Raw genomic sequence first — 18,853 nt, 5'->3', positions numbered from 1 at the left:
TGATTGTGAATGTTTTATGAGGGGAGAGGGTTCAATTTATAGGAAAAAGAAGGATGGAATGGATTATCAAGATGAAAACTTGGGAACTTCTTAAAAGTGACCAAGATACAGGGAGAGGGGAGTACATGGATTGTACTTTCTCAAATGCATAACCTTATGACAAGTGTCACAAGGAGAGAGCTTGACAGAGGATTAGGGTTTTGGAGGAAATGTGATCATTTTGGAGATGTGAACAAGAAAAAGGTGTAACAGATGGATGGAGTATGTAAGAGGGATTTAAGAGCATTTAAGGTTGAAATTTAATGTATTTGATTGGGTATTTGAAGGATTCAACATAAGGGTTATCTTGGTTTAAGTTAGGATTTCCTAATCCTCATACTTAAAGTTGTGCAAATGATTAGGACATGACTAGACTTGGACTAGGGGGTGATTAGGATGCAAGTGAGAATGATAGGAGAATGCAAGTGGGCCACTTAGTTAACTAGGTTTAATCAGTTCTAAGTTAACAAAATGGCCTTAGAACGGGTGAATAGATTGGGTTGGGTCTGAACTTGGGGGTTAGGATTGGATTAAGGGTTAGGCTAGGGTTAAGGGTGATTAAAGGGGATTATTTAATCAAAAGAGATTTTGGGAAACTAAATTAAATATGTTTTGTGCAATTTTTTTATTTTAATAGAGGAAATGGGATCTAATTAATAATTAGACCATTGGTTGTCATGTTGATTTATTGATTTGACTATAGTTGATTAATAAAATTTATTAACTAGGGGATGAAATAAATTTATTTAATAATGCCTTAGAAGAGAGCTAAATCTATTTATAAATTTGTGTAATCAAATTTAGATGTCTACATCTGGTATGTCCTAACTCACTTACATATATATATATTGTCCTTGTAATTTGTCATCACTCTGAAAACTTACTCAAAGACTCTTTCTTCTCCACCAAATTCCCCAAAGCTAAAGAGTACAAATGACCTTTAGAATGAACCCCTATGACATTTTATACCCTAAGCCCCTCTTGGATAGATGCACATCCATTCTATTTGTATTGGCTATGATGCCTTCCACCTCCCAAAACCCATAATTTTTGTGTGTCATCTTTATTTTCTGAACTGTGAGTTTCATTGTGAGCCTAATCACATTGTTAGAAAATTAAGCCCTTCATTATATTTTTCACTCATTTTTTTGAGGGGTCAACATATTACCTAGTTATTACCTTTTTTCCACTCGAGCATAGTGAATATTAATTATTATTTGAAACAATAGTTGAAAATTAAAATTGACCCATTGCCAATGTGTAACGATTTCAATAATTTTCCTTTAATTTGATTAAATAATATTTATTACTTACTTATTTTGCATCTTTCTACTATGTTCTAAATTGAAATTCATAATCACCCCTAGTTCCATAATTAAGTAATTTTAATTGCTTATGTAATATTAAATGTCTAACTAGTTTTCATCACTTATTATTCTAAAAAGTAATTAAATAATTATATTATTTAATAATTTCCTATATTACTATGATTAATTAAATAATTATATTTGAATTAATATTTCTCTTCTCCCTTATTTACATCTATGCAATAATGGCAATTAATTAATCACATTCTCTTAAAAATTAAGTAAACTTATAAGTAGGAGATAAATTACAAGTCAACGTGTTTGACTAAAAAAACTACATAATTGAATTCTAGTAGCAATATCATGATTAAATAAATGCCAATTTATTTAATTTACTAACTATTCTTCTCATTCATAAAATAGTTTCATTATTTATTTATATTCCACGTGTGCAATTAAATAAATTTCTTTATTTGTTTAATTAGATTTATTCTTCTAGTTCAAACTTAAGTTGGTTTACTCTTCAATCACCTTTTTCACATTATTCAATCTCTTCAGTCTTCTAATCCATGTAATTTTTTCTCTCATCAATCTAATATGATGACAAGTCAATCTATCCAGTCAACTGTCTAATCTGTTCACTTCACCCACTAATTAAATAAGTTAACAAATCAATCGATTGGATTCACTCTTCAATCAATTTGAGTTCAACTCTTCAATCACAATCAATCAATCTCACCAATCACATAATCTTGATTTAAATCTTAATATTCTTATAAATAGAGAGTTTATTCTCATATTTTGCAACTACATGAACCAAATACTTTGAATTCTTATGTTGTCCAAATGAGTACTATATAAGAGCCTACACATCTGCGTCAACAAGGAGAATAAGGAAGGCTTAAAATTGGTTTGGATATTGTTATTGTGAATTGAACTCGTTAATTTTTGTTTATGCATTTGTATTATTATCAACTAACCATGATTGATAGATCTCTATGGTTAATTTTATTGTGCTATTGTTGGTTATAGATCTAAAATTTTCCTAATATATTTATATAGAAATTTAATTATTAAGACACTAGTTATCTCTAGTTTACTTAACCTAAACTTGAGGTATATAATAATTAATCCTTTTTATTAATTATTATCATACAACCTATTTTAGTTACCTTTTAGGGTTTTGATCTCCTTTCATAAGGATTGATCTCTTTTTGTAGTTTACTCATTCATTCAACACAATTGCAATTTATCTTTTGTACATCAAGAATGTCTCATCTTTTACAGATCTATGAATTCGAGCCTCCATAGCTTTACTTCTCTCTTTCTGTAACAGGTGTTTGCATGCAAGTGATTCTTGGGAGCTATGAGTCAAGCTTTCATCAACTTAAACACGATATTAGAGCTCCAAACTTTCATGCCTATGTTCTCTTTATGAGATATTTGGCCTTGGTTTTTAGGTCTTGTTTATATAGAGGTTTTTTTATTGAATATGGGGGACCTTCATTTTAGGTCGATTTGAGCCCAAACAAATATCACAATTGAGCTTAGAGGGTCCAAAAAATCTCTATTTCCATATAAAATTTGTCTCATTTGGACAAAGTTGTAGTGTGAGGCAAAAACAATTTGCACTTAGGTCATACGACCTGAGTGTGCACATCGAGACAATGATTTTATTATTTTTTCAAAAATAATCAACAAAAAAGTGGTTTAATTAAAAAAATATTTTACTTTGGGGGTTTGATTTTTTAAATCAAAGAAGCGAATGCAAATTTTTTAAGGTAGGTATATGCTAAAATTAAAGTGGAGCACTACATATTTTTTGCAGAGGCCTCCTTTTTGAAGGACAACGGGTCCCTTGTACTCCTTCCTTCAATAAGCATAGGGCACACCATCCCTATTCCTTCCATAGTGGGCTCTCCCTAGATTTCCCCCCATGCCAAGCCACATCACCATATTTTGGCCATATCTATGCTATTCCGGCTAAAGGGGAAAGCATTTTTTAAGGCCCATAAAGTGGGCACATTTTTCTATAGGCCCTGCGTCCAAGTACATGCAGGTCCCACAAGATGTTAGTAGAGTCCACATCATCGTGTGCTCTTCCATCTGACATGGCCACTTGAAAGATGTTGTTTTGAATGCACATTCATTTTTTCTTTGGAATCCATACATGATTTATGCACTCAACGCCTATGCTTTTGGGTCCTCTTTTTTCCTCTGTGTGTTGTACCTTGCAGACTCCACCAATTCACATGGTGATTTTTTTCAAGCGCTTGACACTTATTCCAAGCATGGAACCATGAATGGGAGCAAGTTTGTCCTCCTACCATGTAGAGATAGAGGTACAAGTACACTCTTTGAAATTTGTATTTTTATTAGTTCCTACAAAAGGCAAGATACTATTGCTTTCATTCAACTCAATTGACCAATCAACTCATAGAATTTAAATTATTAGAAGAAATTTCAAATGTTTATATCTTTTTCTAATTTTTCATTATTTTATAAATCACATTTTTCATTTATTCTATTGGACCACACAATTTTTGGTAGGGAAAAAATTCAATTTTCTTCAACAAAAATACAAATATTTTCTAACAACTCTATGATGCATTAATGAATGCATTAATTACAACTTTATCTTTTTCATATTTGTGACAAGTTGATTAGATTTTCCAAAAAAAAATCTGTTTTATCTTCCACCTCATGCCATTTTGGACAAAAATGAATGTCTAATCAATATTAATTATCACAATCTATTTTTATTATCAAATTCAAATATAGAGTTAAATGTTTTATATTTATTATTTAAATATATTTATTAGTTTTTCATTGATGTTTATTTTTGCCAATTATAAAATGGTATTTCTTTAAGTTTGCATTATGTTTTACTAGTTTCTTTTCTAGAATCTTGCTCTATCTTTTTTTTATACCATTTTACAAATTGTAAAACTAATACTATCCCTCAAACTTACTAGATATTTTGGTAGTTTAAATTAAGTAATCAACAATTTATTTTTTTAAATTAAATATTTCAACTTATAATTGAATTGGTAGAAATGATTAGTTCATTCATATAATATAATTTCTATTGTTATTTATATATTTCTTAAAATAATAAAATTATTAATAGTTTTTAAATTCTCTTCAACTCTCTCTACAATTTCTACATATACTTGTCCTTATAATAACATATCATTCTCTATTTTAGCTCTCTCTTCATATCTTCCTTTTTATCTATAAATGTCTATTTTCCTTCTTTTCCAATTATTGGCAAGAACTTTGACGCATTGTGTCTCTTGTTAGATGGTGGACTTTTTTGGTGGCTTGGATTTGACCTCAACCACATCAACAACCCATACATTTTTTGGCCCCCCTCCCCACGTACTTGGAAACCTCATGTTTATCGCTTTGTAAAGCCAATTTTTTTAAATGCTTCCCATTTTCTTTTCAAATGGTGGTTTGGGAATGAACATGCAGTTTCCAGCATGCATGGGCAATTTTTTTTCCAATGATTTTGGTAACTCATTGATGGCATTTTTCCCTTGAAAAATAATTTTTTTCTTATCGACTGGTGGTTTAGGCAATTTTTCTGGCATGTGGTTTCTTTTTAGTCACCCATAAATATTTCCCAGTAATTGTCGATTTTGGTCACCAATTTTGGCACTTGTGGTTCATGGATTTTTTTTGTCTTGATGACCATTTGTATGTCAAATTTGGGCTCATTAGTTGTTGGTGTCAATGCCTACATCATCACACATGTTTGTGCTCTTGGCTCTATTTGGACCTATCGATGATTTTTTGTTCATATCTCGGGCATACAAACCCTATTTTTTGCAAACAAGATATCACCAAAAAGTTGGTTTTGAGCCTGTCGTGATGGTATAGGTATTTTTTAAGTTTTGATGATTTTTATGATTTTTTTGTTGTTGTCAAAATCAAGAGTTTTATCTTGCACTCTGGGATACATATCTTGAGCATTCAATCTCTAATTTGAGAATTCTTTATATAATTGGCAAGGTCTTTCTATACTCTTTCTAGTGATGCTATTCATTTTTACAGATTCTTCTCCAAGTACGCTCTATTCAAATTTTTTCTTTTTTTTGCATTCTAGTAGATATCTTGGTTGTTTAAGGTCTAGGGATCCTTTTTGTTGCTTCAGATGATTCTTCTTGGGTTGTACTATCTAGTGTACCAGCTTATGTCTCTTTTGGTCTTTGTAAACATCTATTGTATGCATTTTTGCAAACACACAGAGATAAAGTAGCACTTTATTACATTTCAAGATCTTGCACATTTTTGTGTCTTGTTATACTTGCACTACGTTATAAAGTGCCTTGGGAGGTTTCATATTGGCCATTTTCACCATCTTCCTTTGTCAAGTGAGTGTTCCTTCCACAATATTAGCCTTATGATGTTTCCATGACATGTGCCTTTATACGTGTTTGTACTTCTTCTGCACTCTTAATGTTCGTGATTCTTATTTATGAAAGAGATTATGCATTCAGTTTCAGTGTACCTTGTTGAAAATATAAGAGAAGTAACTAAGAGGGGAGGGATGAATTAGTTACCACTAAAATAGATCCCAGATCCCTTTAGATGTTAGTACAAAATAAACTCTAACAATTGAATACTGTTGATGCTCGACAAACACAAATAAAATGTTGTAAGTTATTAAATATTGAATATACTCAGTAAGTAGTTAACATGAAAATCTTAGATGTTATCTGTGATTACCATTATTTTAACTTAGATTCAAACACATAAAAGAAAATAACATGAACATAATTGACACCAGGATTTAACGTGGAAACCCAATTTGGGAAAACCATCAATTGCAACTAGTTATTGTTTTCACTCTTCTAAAGTGAGCCCTTTTAGGAGGTAACCCTGTTAAAGGTTACAAAACACACTGTTCGGTGTGACCTTGTTAAAGGATTTAATCACCATGTTAGGAGTGACCTTGTTAGAGGTCTTTAGACAATTCAATAGAACTACCACCTTGTTAAAGGTTTTACAAATAGCTGTTAAGCCAACTCTGTTAAGAGATTTAGATCATTGCTACAATGGTTAGAGAGTAACAATGAGATGACCTGATTTCTTATGCAACTGAGTTTTTGATTATAGATCTCTATTCTAACTTATACTTGATCCTTCCTAACCGAATATATTTCTTTTCAACTTCACAAGGATATTTTGCTTATCCTTCTGATTTGCTTCCTTGTTGCACCATTAGATCTTCAAAGTCTTCCATGCATTCACATTCTTACACACTTTCAAATTCTCAACTTGGCCTTATACTTATATCATTCATATTGTCAAGTCAGCTCATATACAACTTAGAATAACTAATATTCCTTACCTCAGTCGACTAGAACCAATAGATAAATTAATTAAACTCAATATGCCAAAATAAGAAAATCCTTCGTTAGCCGACCTGGCTCGATAGACACTAACTCAAAAATAATTTTCCTATGTTAACCAAGTGAACTCGATTAACATTGCATATTCGTGAAGATCCTTTGGTAACCGAGTGAGCTCAGTTAACACTGGTTCCATCCAACATTCCCTTCATTAACCGAGTGAGCTCAGTTAACACTCATCTTCTGTAAACTTTCCTTTGATGCCTGAGTTAACTCAATAGACACCACCTTCTGAACTAGGCAAACATAGGAATGCTCGGTAGACACAAAAAACTATCTTCACTGCTCGAGTGAGCTTGGCATGCACTGACTGATAATGATATGAAATTTGTGTAACATCAAAGACAATACACAATTAATCAATTGGATCCAACAATCTCCCTCTTTAGCATTGATGGCAACACAATATGTCATAATGCAATAAAAAAATTATCTATGAGAACTTTCTTTGTCAGTATGAACTCTTTTTGTCTTCAGTTTCTCCCTCTATGAAAAAATTTCTGTCAACAACTATTACCAAGTTCATCCTCCCTCACAGACAACTCTATGATAGCATACTTCTCCTTCTTAGAGAAAACCTATCCTTCTAATTAAAATTTCTTATGAGATATGATAGTAAACTTTTCCCTCTTTGACAACACATGCCAAAGACAACAACTCTATTAATATCAATGTACCTTAAGCACTTATTCATTTGCAATATGCCCTTGTCAATATTGCACCAACTGATTGATCTTCAACAGGTTCTGGTTGATGTATCACTAAACTTCATTTAGTGAGCTTCAGATAGGGGAATGACCCCTAGCTTACCTCTTAGATACAGAAATGCATTCTTAGGTAATGGCTTGGTGAATATGTCTACAATATGTTCTTTTGTGTTCACATATTCCAATCTGACTTCCTTATCTTGCACTAATTCTCTTAAGAAGTGATATTTTACTACAATGTGCTTTGTTTTGGTATGCATCACTAGATTCTTTGATATATTGATTGCACTGGTCTTATCACGGTATATGACTACTAGATGTTTGATCTCTATCTTCATTCCTTTCGATAGTTGTTTGAACCAAACAATGTTAGAACAATTAACTGTTGCTACCACATATTCTACCTCAGTTGTGGATTGAGAGATGCAATTATTTTTCTTGCTTGTCCAAGACACTAGTCTTTTACCAAGAAAGAATGCTTTGCCACTTGTGCTCTTCCTATTATCAATACTTCCTACCCAATCAGCATCAATGAACACCTTTACATCCAAGTTGCCTCCAAGTTTGTACCATAAGCCATAGTCTTCAGTACCTTTTAGATATCTCATGATTCTCTTGATTGCCATCATGTGATTTTCTCTAGGATTCGCTGAGAATCTTGCCATCATACCAATTGCTAATACAATTTCAGGCCTTGCATGCAACACATACTACAATTTTCCAATCATTAATCTGTATGTGGTCTAATCTACTTCCTTTGAATCATCATTTTTGGAAAGCTTATGTCCAGTAGACATAGGGGTTCCAACTAGTCTTGAATCTTCCATTCCAAATTTCTTTAGTATCTCCTTGATATATTTGGATTGAGTAATATATATACCATTTTTGTTCTATTGAATCTGCAATCCAACAAAGAATTTTATCTCTCCAAACATAGATGCCTCAAATTCTTTACTCATTTCTTCTTAAAATGTTTTGCATGAGTCATTGTTTCTTGTGAATAAGGTATCATCAACAAATATTTTTGCCAAAACAATCTTCTTGTCTTATCCTTCTTTGATATACATACTATTGTTATCATTTGTTCTTTGAAAGCCAATCTGTATCAAGTAATTATGAAGTTTTTCATACCAAGCTTTGGGAGCTTTCTTGAGACCATATAATGCTTTGTGTAATTTGCAGACCATGTCTCTTTTGTTAGGATCTACAAAACCTTCTGGTTGTTCAATGTAGACTTCCTCATCAAGAATTCCATTCAAGAACGTAGATTTAACACCCATTTGATACACTTTAAATCCTTTGTGTGATGCATATGCTAGTAGAGTTCTAACACCTTCTAATCTTGCAATAAGAGCAAAATTTCCACCATAATCAATACCTTCTTCTTGAGAATAGCCTTTGCACACCAATCTTGCTTTGTTTCTGGAAATTTTTCCATCTTCATTTAGCTTGTTTGTAAACACCCATTTTGTGCCAATTACATTTTTATCCTTGAGTCTAGGAACGATGGTCCAGGTTTTGTTCTTCTCTATTTGTTCTATTTCTTCATTCATTGCTTCAACCCAACTTTCATTATCTAAAGGATCTTTAACATTTCTAGGTTCAAATTGAGCAAGTAAACATATACCTTCTTAATTTACTTCTTGTCATTGTTCCATCAGATTTGTCTCTAATGATCTAATCAGGTGCATGATGCCTTCTGATATATCTTGCTAACACAAGTTCTTTGGATCTGGAATGAATTCCACTATTTTTATCATGAACTTCAATATCTAGCTCAGGTTCCATTGTTTGTGACTCGGGTCCATCAAACTCAGCTTCAACTAGCTCAGTAGCTTCTAATTACAACTCAGGTCCTTCAGACTATGACTCAGGTTGCACTATCTACAACTTGGTAACTGTTGGAGATTTTGGGGACTCGGGGGGTGAAGCTTCCTTTCTCTCAAATTGGTTTGGCAGGATATCAGGTTCATAGTAAACAAATCTTTTGTAATCCTCTGGCTCTTTGTTGCTTTCTTTTCACTATTTTCTACAAACTCATAATTCTCACATGTACACTTTCTATGATTTTAAGAGTAGACAAATTCAAACATTTGTATGTTGTACTTCTACAAGAGTATCCTAAAAATATGCCTTCATCACCCTTGACATCAAATTTTCCTTTTCTAGATTCTTTCAAGATATAACATTTGCTACCAAATACTTTCAAGTAACTCACATTTGGTTTGTAGCCATACCATAGTTGATAAGGAGTTTGATTTGAATCTTTCTTCAACTGTACTCTATTCAAGGTATGAACTATAGTGCTGATAGCTTCCTTCCAATATTTGATTGCAACATTCTTTTCAATCATCAGTGTTATTGCACTATCCATGATGGATCTGCTTCTTCTTTCAGCTATACCAATATGCTATGGAGTACTAGGGGCTGATACTTTTCTTTTGATCCCTCTTTCAATGCAAAAATTATTGAATTCATTGGAGATGAATTCACCACCTCTGTTTGATCTTAAACATTTCAATCTATTTCCAGTTTCTTTTTCTACTCTTGCAAGATGTCACTTGAATTTTTGAAAAGCTTCAGATTTTTCTTTTAGATACATTATAGTCATCATTCTAGAATAATCATCAACAAAAATAATGAAAAACTTTTCTCCACTATAACTGTCTATTCCAGTAGGTCCACATAATTTTGTATGCACAAGTTCTAAGACTTCTTTTGACTAATAGTTCTCACTTTTAAAACTAGTCTTTCCCATCTTACCAATTTGGCAATTTTTGCATAGACCCATATCAAGCTTCTTCAAACTAGGAATACCTCTTACTCTTTTATGTTTGCTTATCTTAACTAGATTATCAAAGTTTACATGACATGATCTTTTGTACCATAACCAACTTTCTTCTACTTGAGCAATACAACATGAACTTTCACTTAGATCAAGATAAAATAGATTACCTTTTGTTTGCTTTCCACATCCAACCAGATTTCCTATTCTATCCAGTAGTTTGGCCTGTCCATCCATGAATTCTACCTTGAATCCAATGTTATTCAACTATGCCACACTTGGTAGATTATGCTTTAGTCCCTCAACCCAATAAGCATTTTCACTACAAGTTCCTTTGTCAAAGAAATACATCCTTTTCCTTTTATGTTATAAGGTTCATTGTTTTCAAATCTCACACTACCTCCATCATAATATACCATGTGCTCAAATTTTGTTATATCTCCAGTCATATGATGTAACAACCACTGTTAATAATGCATGTATCATTTTTGCTAACATAAAAGATAAGTGTCATTTTATCTCCTTCATCATCAAATTCATCTTTTACTGCAATATATACCATTTCATCTTCACTATTATTAGAATCTTTAGCCATAAAATAATATTTCTTACCTTTGTCCTTGTAGTTCTTGGAATCCTTCTTGCCTTTGTGCTTATTGCTTTTCTTTTCATCTTTGTTTTCTCTATTTAGACACCTTGCAGCAATGTGACCAACTTCTTCATAAGAAAAGAAAATCAGATGAACTTTACCTTTGTACTTTCCTCTACCTTTGGAATACTTTCTTGCAAGTAGGGCTTCAACAACTTCAAGATCACTATCTGAGCTTTCTTTTGTTTCTCCTTCTTCACTTCCTGATTGACTGGACTTTGATTTCTTACTCCTTTTCTTGAGTGAGATTTTAGCTTCAAATGTAGACTCAAAACCTTTTGAGCTAAGAACATACTTATCAAAGTTATCTAACTCAAAAGCTGTCAATCTTCCAACTAGAGCATCCAAAGATATTTTATTGTTTGGATCACATCTCATCTCTTGAATAGTAAAAACTTTAATTGTATAAATAGGAAGAAGAGTTCTAAGTACCTTGCTTACAACTATTTTTTTCTTGAATGTCTCCTCTAGATGCTTTGATGGTGCTCACACTTGCTTTGATTCTTTCCACATATTTTGCAATGTTCTCATCTTCTCTCATTTTCATCTGATCAAAATGACTTCTTAGACTTTCAACCTTAGCTCTTCTTCCATTGTCATCTCCTCCATAAATGTATTTTAATTTGGTCCACATTTCATGAGTTGTTTTATAATCTTTTACTTCATCAAATTCAGCACAACTAAGAGTAGATGCAATATCAATCATCATGATGTTATGATTCTTCTTTTCAACAATATCTTCAACTGATAATGTTCTAGTGGGTGTTTTGTATTCAACATCAACATATTTACAATCTAAATCACTAATGGCAGCCAAATATAGCATCATAAGTCCTTGCCATGCTGCAAAATTGTCTTTGTTCAACATGGGAATTTCCCTTCTGTAAGACATCCTGATCTTTAGCTTTAGGTCCTTGAAACCTTCTCTGCAAGCACCAAAATCTCTAATACCAATTGTTGGAAATATAAGAGACATAACTGAGAGGGGAGGGGTGAATCAGTTACCACTAAAATAAATCCCAAATCCCTTTAGATGTCAGTACAAAATAAACTCTGAAAACTTAGATGCAGACACATAAAAGAAAATAGCATGAACAAAATTGACACCAGGATTTAACATGGAAACTCAATTTGGGAAAACCACCAATTGCAACTAGTTACTATTTTCACTCTTCTGAAGTGAGCCCTGTTAGGAGGCAACCCTATTAAAGGTTACAAAACACACTATTAGGCGTGACCTTGTTAAAGGATTTAATTACCTTATTAGGAGTGGCCTTGTTAGAGGTCTTTAGACAATTTAATAGAACTACCACCTTGTTAGAGGTTTTACAAATAGTTGCTAAGCCAACTTTGTTAAGAGATTTAGATCACTGCTACAATGGTTAGAGAGTAACAATGAGATGACCTAATTTTTTATGCAACTGAATTACTAATTACAAATCTCTATTTTGGCTTGTACTTGATCCTTCCAAATCGAATATATTTCTTTTCAGCTTCACAAGGATATTTTTCTTATCATTCTGATTCACTTCCTTGTTGCACCATTATATCTTCAAAATCCTCCATGCATTCACATTCTTACATGCTTTCAAATTCTAAACTTGACCTTATGCTTATATCATTCATATTGTCAGGTCAGCTCATATACAACTTAGAATAACTAATATTCATCACCTTAGTCGGCTAGAACCAATAGATAAATTAATTAAACTCAATATGTCAAAATAAGAAAATCCTTCGTTAGTCGACCCGGCTTGGTAGACACTAACTCAGGAATGATTTTTTCCATGTTAGCGAAGTGAACTCAGTTAACACTACATATTTGTGAAGATCCTTTGGTAACCGAGTGAACTCGGTTAACACTAGTTCCTTCCAACATTTCCTTCATAAACCAAGTGAGATCGGTTAACACTAATCTTCTGTGAACTTTCCTATGATGCCCAAGTTAACTTGGTAGACATTACCTTTTGAACTAGGCAAACATAGGAATGCTCAGTAGACACGAAAAACTATCTTCACTGCCCAAGTGAGCTCGACATGCACTGACTGATAATGATATGACATTTGTGTAATATCAAAGATAATACACAATTAATCAATTGTATCCAAGTGAGCATTCCTTTGTCAAGTGAGTGTTCCTTCCACGATATTAGCCTTATGATGTTTCCATGACATGTGCCTTTATAGGTGTTTGTACTTCTTATGTACTCTTGATGTTTGTGATTCTTCTTTCTGCAAGAGATTATGCATTCAGTTTCAGTATACCTATCTTATCTCTCAGATATAGAGGGGGTTCTTTTGGTTCTATTACTTTCTTGGTTTGATAAAGTAGCCTATGTATTATGTGTTTGATCCTATGTATTAGGTGATTGTAGTGACTAGATACCTACATATTTCGGTGAGATGAGTCACTTATAATATGGGCACTCTTTCATTCTTATTTTTGGAAGCCATGACCATCTTCGATTGATCAATTCTTCAAACTTAGTCTTCTCTACTTGGTCATGTTCTACATAATGGAGGTTCTTCAGATTAACAATTTGACAATGTTTGCAACTTCATGGTTTAGCGGTGTTCTTCATGACCATCCTTTTGTTCCTATCTTCTAGGACATTTTGTTGATCTTTTTTTGGAGTAGGGATTTTTCCATGTGGATTTCTTTATTTCTCCTCTTTAAAGAGATATGGTTGTGCTTGGGTACCTCATAAGGCCTTGTTGCTAGGAGCCAAATCTACTTTCGATAGTAGTTTCTAGTTTTTACCTACTCCCTAAGTTTATCTTGGGTTGGGGGGGTGTTAGAGTAATACGATATTGTCTTATTAATTAAATCATTTTGATTTAATTAAAAAGTCACTTATTATCTCTAATTTACTTAAGCTAAAATTTACGCATATAATAAATAATTATTTTATTTTTTATTATTATGTAACCAAGGTTAGTTACCTTTTAGGGTTTTGATCTCCTTTTATAAGGATTGATCTCTTTTTGTAAATTACCCATCCATTCAATACAATTACAATTTATCTTTTGCACATCAAGAATGTCTCATCTTGTGTGGATCTTTGAATTCAAGCCTCCATAGCTTTGCTTCTCTCTTTCTATGACAATTGCTTACATGCAAGTGATTCTTGGGAGTTGTGGGTTGCGCTTTCCTCAACTTCAACAAACCTGCCATGACTTGTCATAATGTTTATCATAATTGACTTCTTGGTTCAGTTTGAGCTCACTACTTAACATATTCAATTATATTCAAAGACTCGTTATGATTCAATAGACTTCCACAAGCATTTGGATGACATTTATCAATCCCCAATCAACCTCTTTCGCACTTCACCAAATAAACAAAATTCTAATGTGTGGCTAACTTACCATGTTATATAGTGTTGTCTTTTCTATAAGAGATAAAACAAGAAATTTGGGATCCTAAATTTCACCCTAGGTTTCTAGCGGAATTTGTTGATGCATCTATGGTATATTGATTGTCAGTGGTAACTTATAAAAATGATAATAAAGTGACATTTGAAATACATGAAAGAGGAGTTTGGAGCTAGTAATAACTATTAAAGGTGTTTACAATTGTTTTAAAAATAAAGATAAAGAGTATAGAAATGAAAGAAAATGTAAGAAATGGAAAAAAACTTATGATATTGCACCCTTGTGTATTAGTATATAAAAGTTGGGAATAATATATGTGAAGTACCATAAATAAAGGGAAGGGAAAAAAATCAATCACATAAATTTAGTTTTAAACTCCAATTCATCGTGTTGATTAAAACATTCTATTAAGAAAATAAAACTACTTAAAATATTAAGTAAATAAATTTAATCATTTAAATATTCTTCAAATAAAATTAATTCACTTGTTCAATCCATGGTCTAGTGTCTCCTCTTTAATGCGAGTAGACAACAAAAGTTTGATTTTGGGTAGTCTTGTTGTCAAGATAACATAAAGGATGGATGACTCCTCAAATTTAGTGATTTATTACACTCTAGCAAAGACTCAATGTAGTGCAAGGACACTCCCTCCTCGGATATTTAACAAAATAATAGAAGAGAAAAATTACATTCCATAGACTTCAATTTTGCCATATAGACTTGATATTGAGAAGTAAGAGATATTTTTCATAAGCCAAATTATGATATTGCTATTAGAGTCAATACTTGTTTTGCAAATGGTATAGCAAGCAAAGCATACTTAACCTAGTAATGTTATGGATGGATCTCCTAAAAGTCCAATGCTTCACCTTTGCTAACATCACCTAGATGCAATAAGTATTACAAAAATATTATTAATATAAATTAAATATATTATAGCCCATCCTTGATTTCAAAACTAGAAATATTTAATAATTCATTACAAATTGTGACTTACTTGTTTTTTTTAAATGTATTTTTTGAAAAAAAAATCATAAGTAGGTACCATCTCAAAATTCAAATTTGCTTTCTTATCCATAAGGAAAAGTACCTCCATCCACACTTTCAAATAACTTTTTGTTTGTTTGTGGCTGATATGTATCCGTTACAGCTGGGTGGAATTTGGGGGCACTCAGTTTGGATATCTCGTCAGTACTGCATTACCAGTAATTCCATTTCCTTTTCTCTGTATTCTATCAATATTTTAGTTTGGACCAATTCCCAGCTCCTCCATAGCCGTTTTATTTTGATCATTCTTCTTGCTGTGTTAATATATATGGTCTGCAACAATGCCCAATATGCATTTACTAAAAGCCTTGCCCTGTGTTTCACTTCCTCTCTATCGGATTCAAAACCCAGTAAATCTGTTTGCTAGTTTACAACTTGTTTTCTAGCAGGCAGAAGCGGATTCCCACGCCTTTATTGTTTTGGACAAATTCAGTTCCAACGATCCTATCCTGCAACTTCCTTTCCCCAAAAAGATCTTACGGCTTTACATTCTGTAAAGTTTTTAGGGCTCTTGCCATTCTCTTCTCCAAAACCAGGATGAGCTCTCGGCTTGACTGTCTGCTCTGTTTTCTGCTCTCAATCTCCTTTTTCCCCGTGAAATCTAATGCCCAAAACACCAGCTTTGATTTCTCAACGTTTTCCTTCAGAAACCTGACTCTTGTAGGAGATGCATATCTCAGAAATGGCGCAATAGGCCTTACGAGAGACTTAGCAGTCCCTAACTCAAGCGCCGGAAGAGCTCTGTACAACAAGCCCGTTCAATTCCTGGACCCAAAAACAAACACTTCTGTTTCATTCAAAACCATGTTCTCCTTTTCCATAACAAATATTGATCCTGTATCCTTTGGGGAAGGGTTAGCCTTTGTTATTACATCAGATAACAACACGGTAGGAAGCTCTGGACCATTTTTGGGGCTCGTCAATGCCACCATGACCACACAGAATGATGAGATGAGGACTATAGCAGTGGAATTCGATACATTTCTAGATGTGCAGTTCAACGATCCCAATGCCAACCATATTGGCTTGGATTTAGGCAATCTGACTTCCTATAAAGTAGCTGATGTGGGCCTCCTTCAAATCGATTTGAAGAGCGGAGACTTAATAACGGCATGGATTGATTACTACGGCACTGAGAAAATAGCCCGCGTGTGGTTGAGTTACAGCAGTGTGAGGCCTGAGAAGCCTCTGATGTCTGTAAGTATTGATTTTTCAAAGTATTTTAATGAATACATGTACATTGGTTTTAGTGCTTCAACGGGAGGGAGCACGGAGCTTCATACAATTGAAGAATGGAGTTTCCAGAGCTCTGGTTTGTCTTCTCCCGTGGTTTCTTCACTGCCCAAGAATGTAACGAACCCTAAGAACATAACAAACCCTAGCGGCGTAGGAGGTCATGTAATGAGTAGAAGGGGAGGTTGTCGTGGAGGCCTTTGTTTTAGTAGATTAACCTTAGTGGGTATCATAACAGGGTCTTCTATATTGTTTGTATTGTTTTTTGGCTTCATTGCATGGTTTTCGTACAGAAAATGGAAAGCTTCAAGGCCCTCCGACTCATTCAGGTCTGATGTGGTGAAATCCCCTAAGAAATTCACTTACAAGGAGTTGAGCATTGCAACCAAAGGATTCAGCCCAAGTAGAGTAATAGGTCACGGAGCTTTTGGGACTGTTTACAGGGGAGTTCTTCCTGACTCCGACACTGCGGTTGCGGTGAAGAGATCAACTTATAATAATCAAGGGAAGAATGAGTTTCTTGCGGAGCTTTCCATTATAGGACGTCTTAGGCATAGAAATCTGGTTCATCTACAAGGATGGTGCCATGAAAAGGGGGAGTTTTTGCTTGTGTTTGAGTACATGCCTAATAGTAGTCTGGATAAGCTTCTCTTCCAAGAAGGGCAGGGTCCAGTGCTCTCATGGGGACATAGATATAAGATTGTAATGGGAGTAGCTTCTGCGTTGTCCTATTTGCATGGTGAATGGGAGCAGCAGGTGATCCATAGGGATATAAAGGCAAGCAACATTATGCTTGATTCAAGCTTCAATGCTAGACTCGGGGATTTCGGCTTAGCGAGGCTGATGGATCATAACAAGAGTCCAGATGCTACTCTCACGGCAGGAACTATGGGGTACCTCGCCCCAGAGTATCTTCAATTCGGAAAGGCCTCTGAGAAAACTGATGTTTTCAGCTTTGGGGCAGTGGTTTTGGAGGTGGCATGTGGGAGAAGGCCCATTGAAAAGGATTTGCCTTCCGGGAAGAACAATCTTGTTGATTGGGTTTGGGGTTTGCAAGGTGAAGGGAGGCTCCTGGAGGCTGCTGATCCAAGGTTGGAGGGAGAATATGATGAAGATGAGATGACAAGGATGTTAAGTGTAGGTCTCTTATGTTCTCATCCTCATTCGTTCTCAAGGCCTACAATGAGACAGGTGTTACAGATTCTAGGTGGAGAAGTGCCCCTTCCTTGTGTTCCTACTTTTAAGCCTAGCTTGTCATTTGGATCTACTCTTGTTCTCAATCTTCAGGATTTTGTTTCAGAGTCTGGACAGAGCCAGAGTTCTTCTAGCCCTTCTTCTGCAAGTTTGAAGGAGCATTCTTCCACCTGAATCTCAAATTAAAGTGTGTTTCCCTTCATTTTTGCAGGGATTATACCCCTCAATCTTTGGCTCTTAGTCGAAGAGTTTTCACTCAGGCACGAGTGCATCCGTATCGGGTTGCTAAAACGTTTCTGTAGTGGCCTTCACTGAGTGGTACCTTGCAGAATTCATGCCTCTGCTGGGCTGTCTTGCAGACCTAATCCCTCCATCAAAAAAAAGTGTTTCTATGAAGTTTTCTAGTGCTTTACCACATAATCAGTAAATATTTACTTGTTTACCTTTGTTCTTCCATACATTGATGTCCATAGCTAGTAACTCCCTCTAATGGAGCGTTTTTGCTCTTTATAACCAAGTGTTCAGTTTAATTTGGCAACGAGAGTCTTTTGGGTATTGACTGCAGAATCCAGCATTGTTTCCTGTGTCTACGATAAGAGCAAGATTTGTAATTGGTCTGTTGTTGTAATTGATTTTAAAACAAAAGACTTTTCTTCTCTGAATTGCAGTCAGAATTACAACTGTCTGCTTATTTCTTAGTAGTGTTGAAGACATTTCATCACACTTAGCTTATGCTCATCTGTATTATATCTGCTGAAATTGATTTCTGAAATATGAGATGCAGGTGTTGCTGTATTATTATAATAATAATAATTAATATTTCAGTGCTGTCTCCTGCTGTTCAATTTGTTTCACCAATATGCATTATTTTCAAACGTGCCTAGAAATTACTTCTCATCAAGAGACGGATCAATTTGTTATCGCGCTTGAGTAATTTGAAACTCGTAATTGCGCTTCTACCAGGCTTGTTATGGCGCTTGTGGAATCGATCTGTCTAATTATGGATTTGAACTTGTCCCGTGAAAGGAACCGTTGGTTGTGGACGAAGCTTACTACTCGTGGATTATAATTTGAACTTTAACTAATATTTTTCATAC

General features: G+C 34.1%; 1 protein-coding gene across 1 annotated transcript; it reads left to right on the top strand.

Annotated features, from left to right (window-relative positions):
• The first annotated feature begins 15,405 nt into the window (after nt 1–15,405).
• Nucleotides 15,406–18,588, top strand: LOC149572935 (putative L-type lectin-domain containing receptor kinase S.7). Its single transcript, XM_089814051.1, has one exon. It carries the CDS (start codon nt 15,867–15,869, stop codon nt 17,928–17,930), a length of 2,064 nt encoding a protein of 687 aa, XP_089670177.1. The 5' UTR covers nt 15,406–15,866; the 3' UTR covers nt 17,931–18,588.
• Nucleotides 18,589–18,853: the final 265 nt, after the last annotated feature.

Source organism: Cupressus sempervirens, chromosome 2 (assembly GCF_028749045.1).
Source record: "Cupressus sempervirens isolate cs-2001-9-10 chromosome 2, ASM2874904v1, whole genome shotgun sequence".
NCBI lineage: Eukaryota > Viridiplantae > Streptophyta > Pinopsida > Cupressales > Cupressaceae > Cupressus > Cupressus sempervirens.
This window is presented reverse-complemented; position numbering and strand designations above follow the sequence as displayed.

What these genes read in the sequence shown, in the direction of transcription:
- LOC149572935 (XM_089814051.1), top strand. Translation starts at nt 15,867, where the DNA reads ATGAGCTCTCGGCTTGACTGTCTGCTCTGTTTTCTGCTCTCAATCTCC.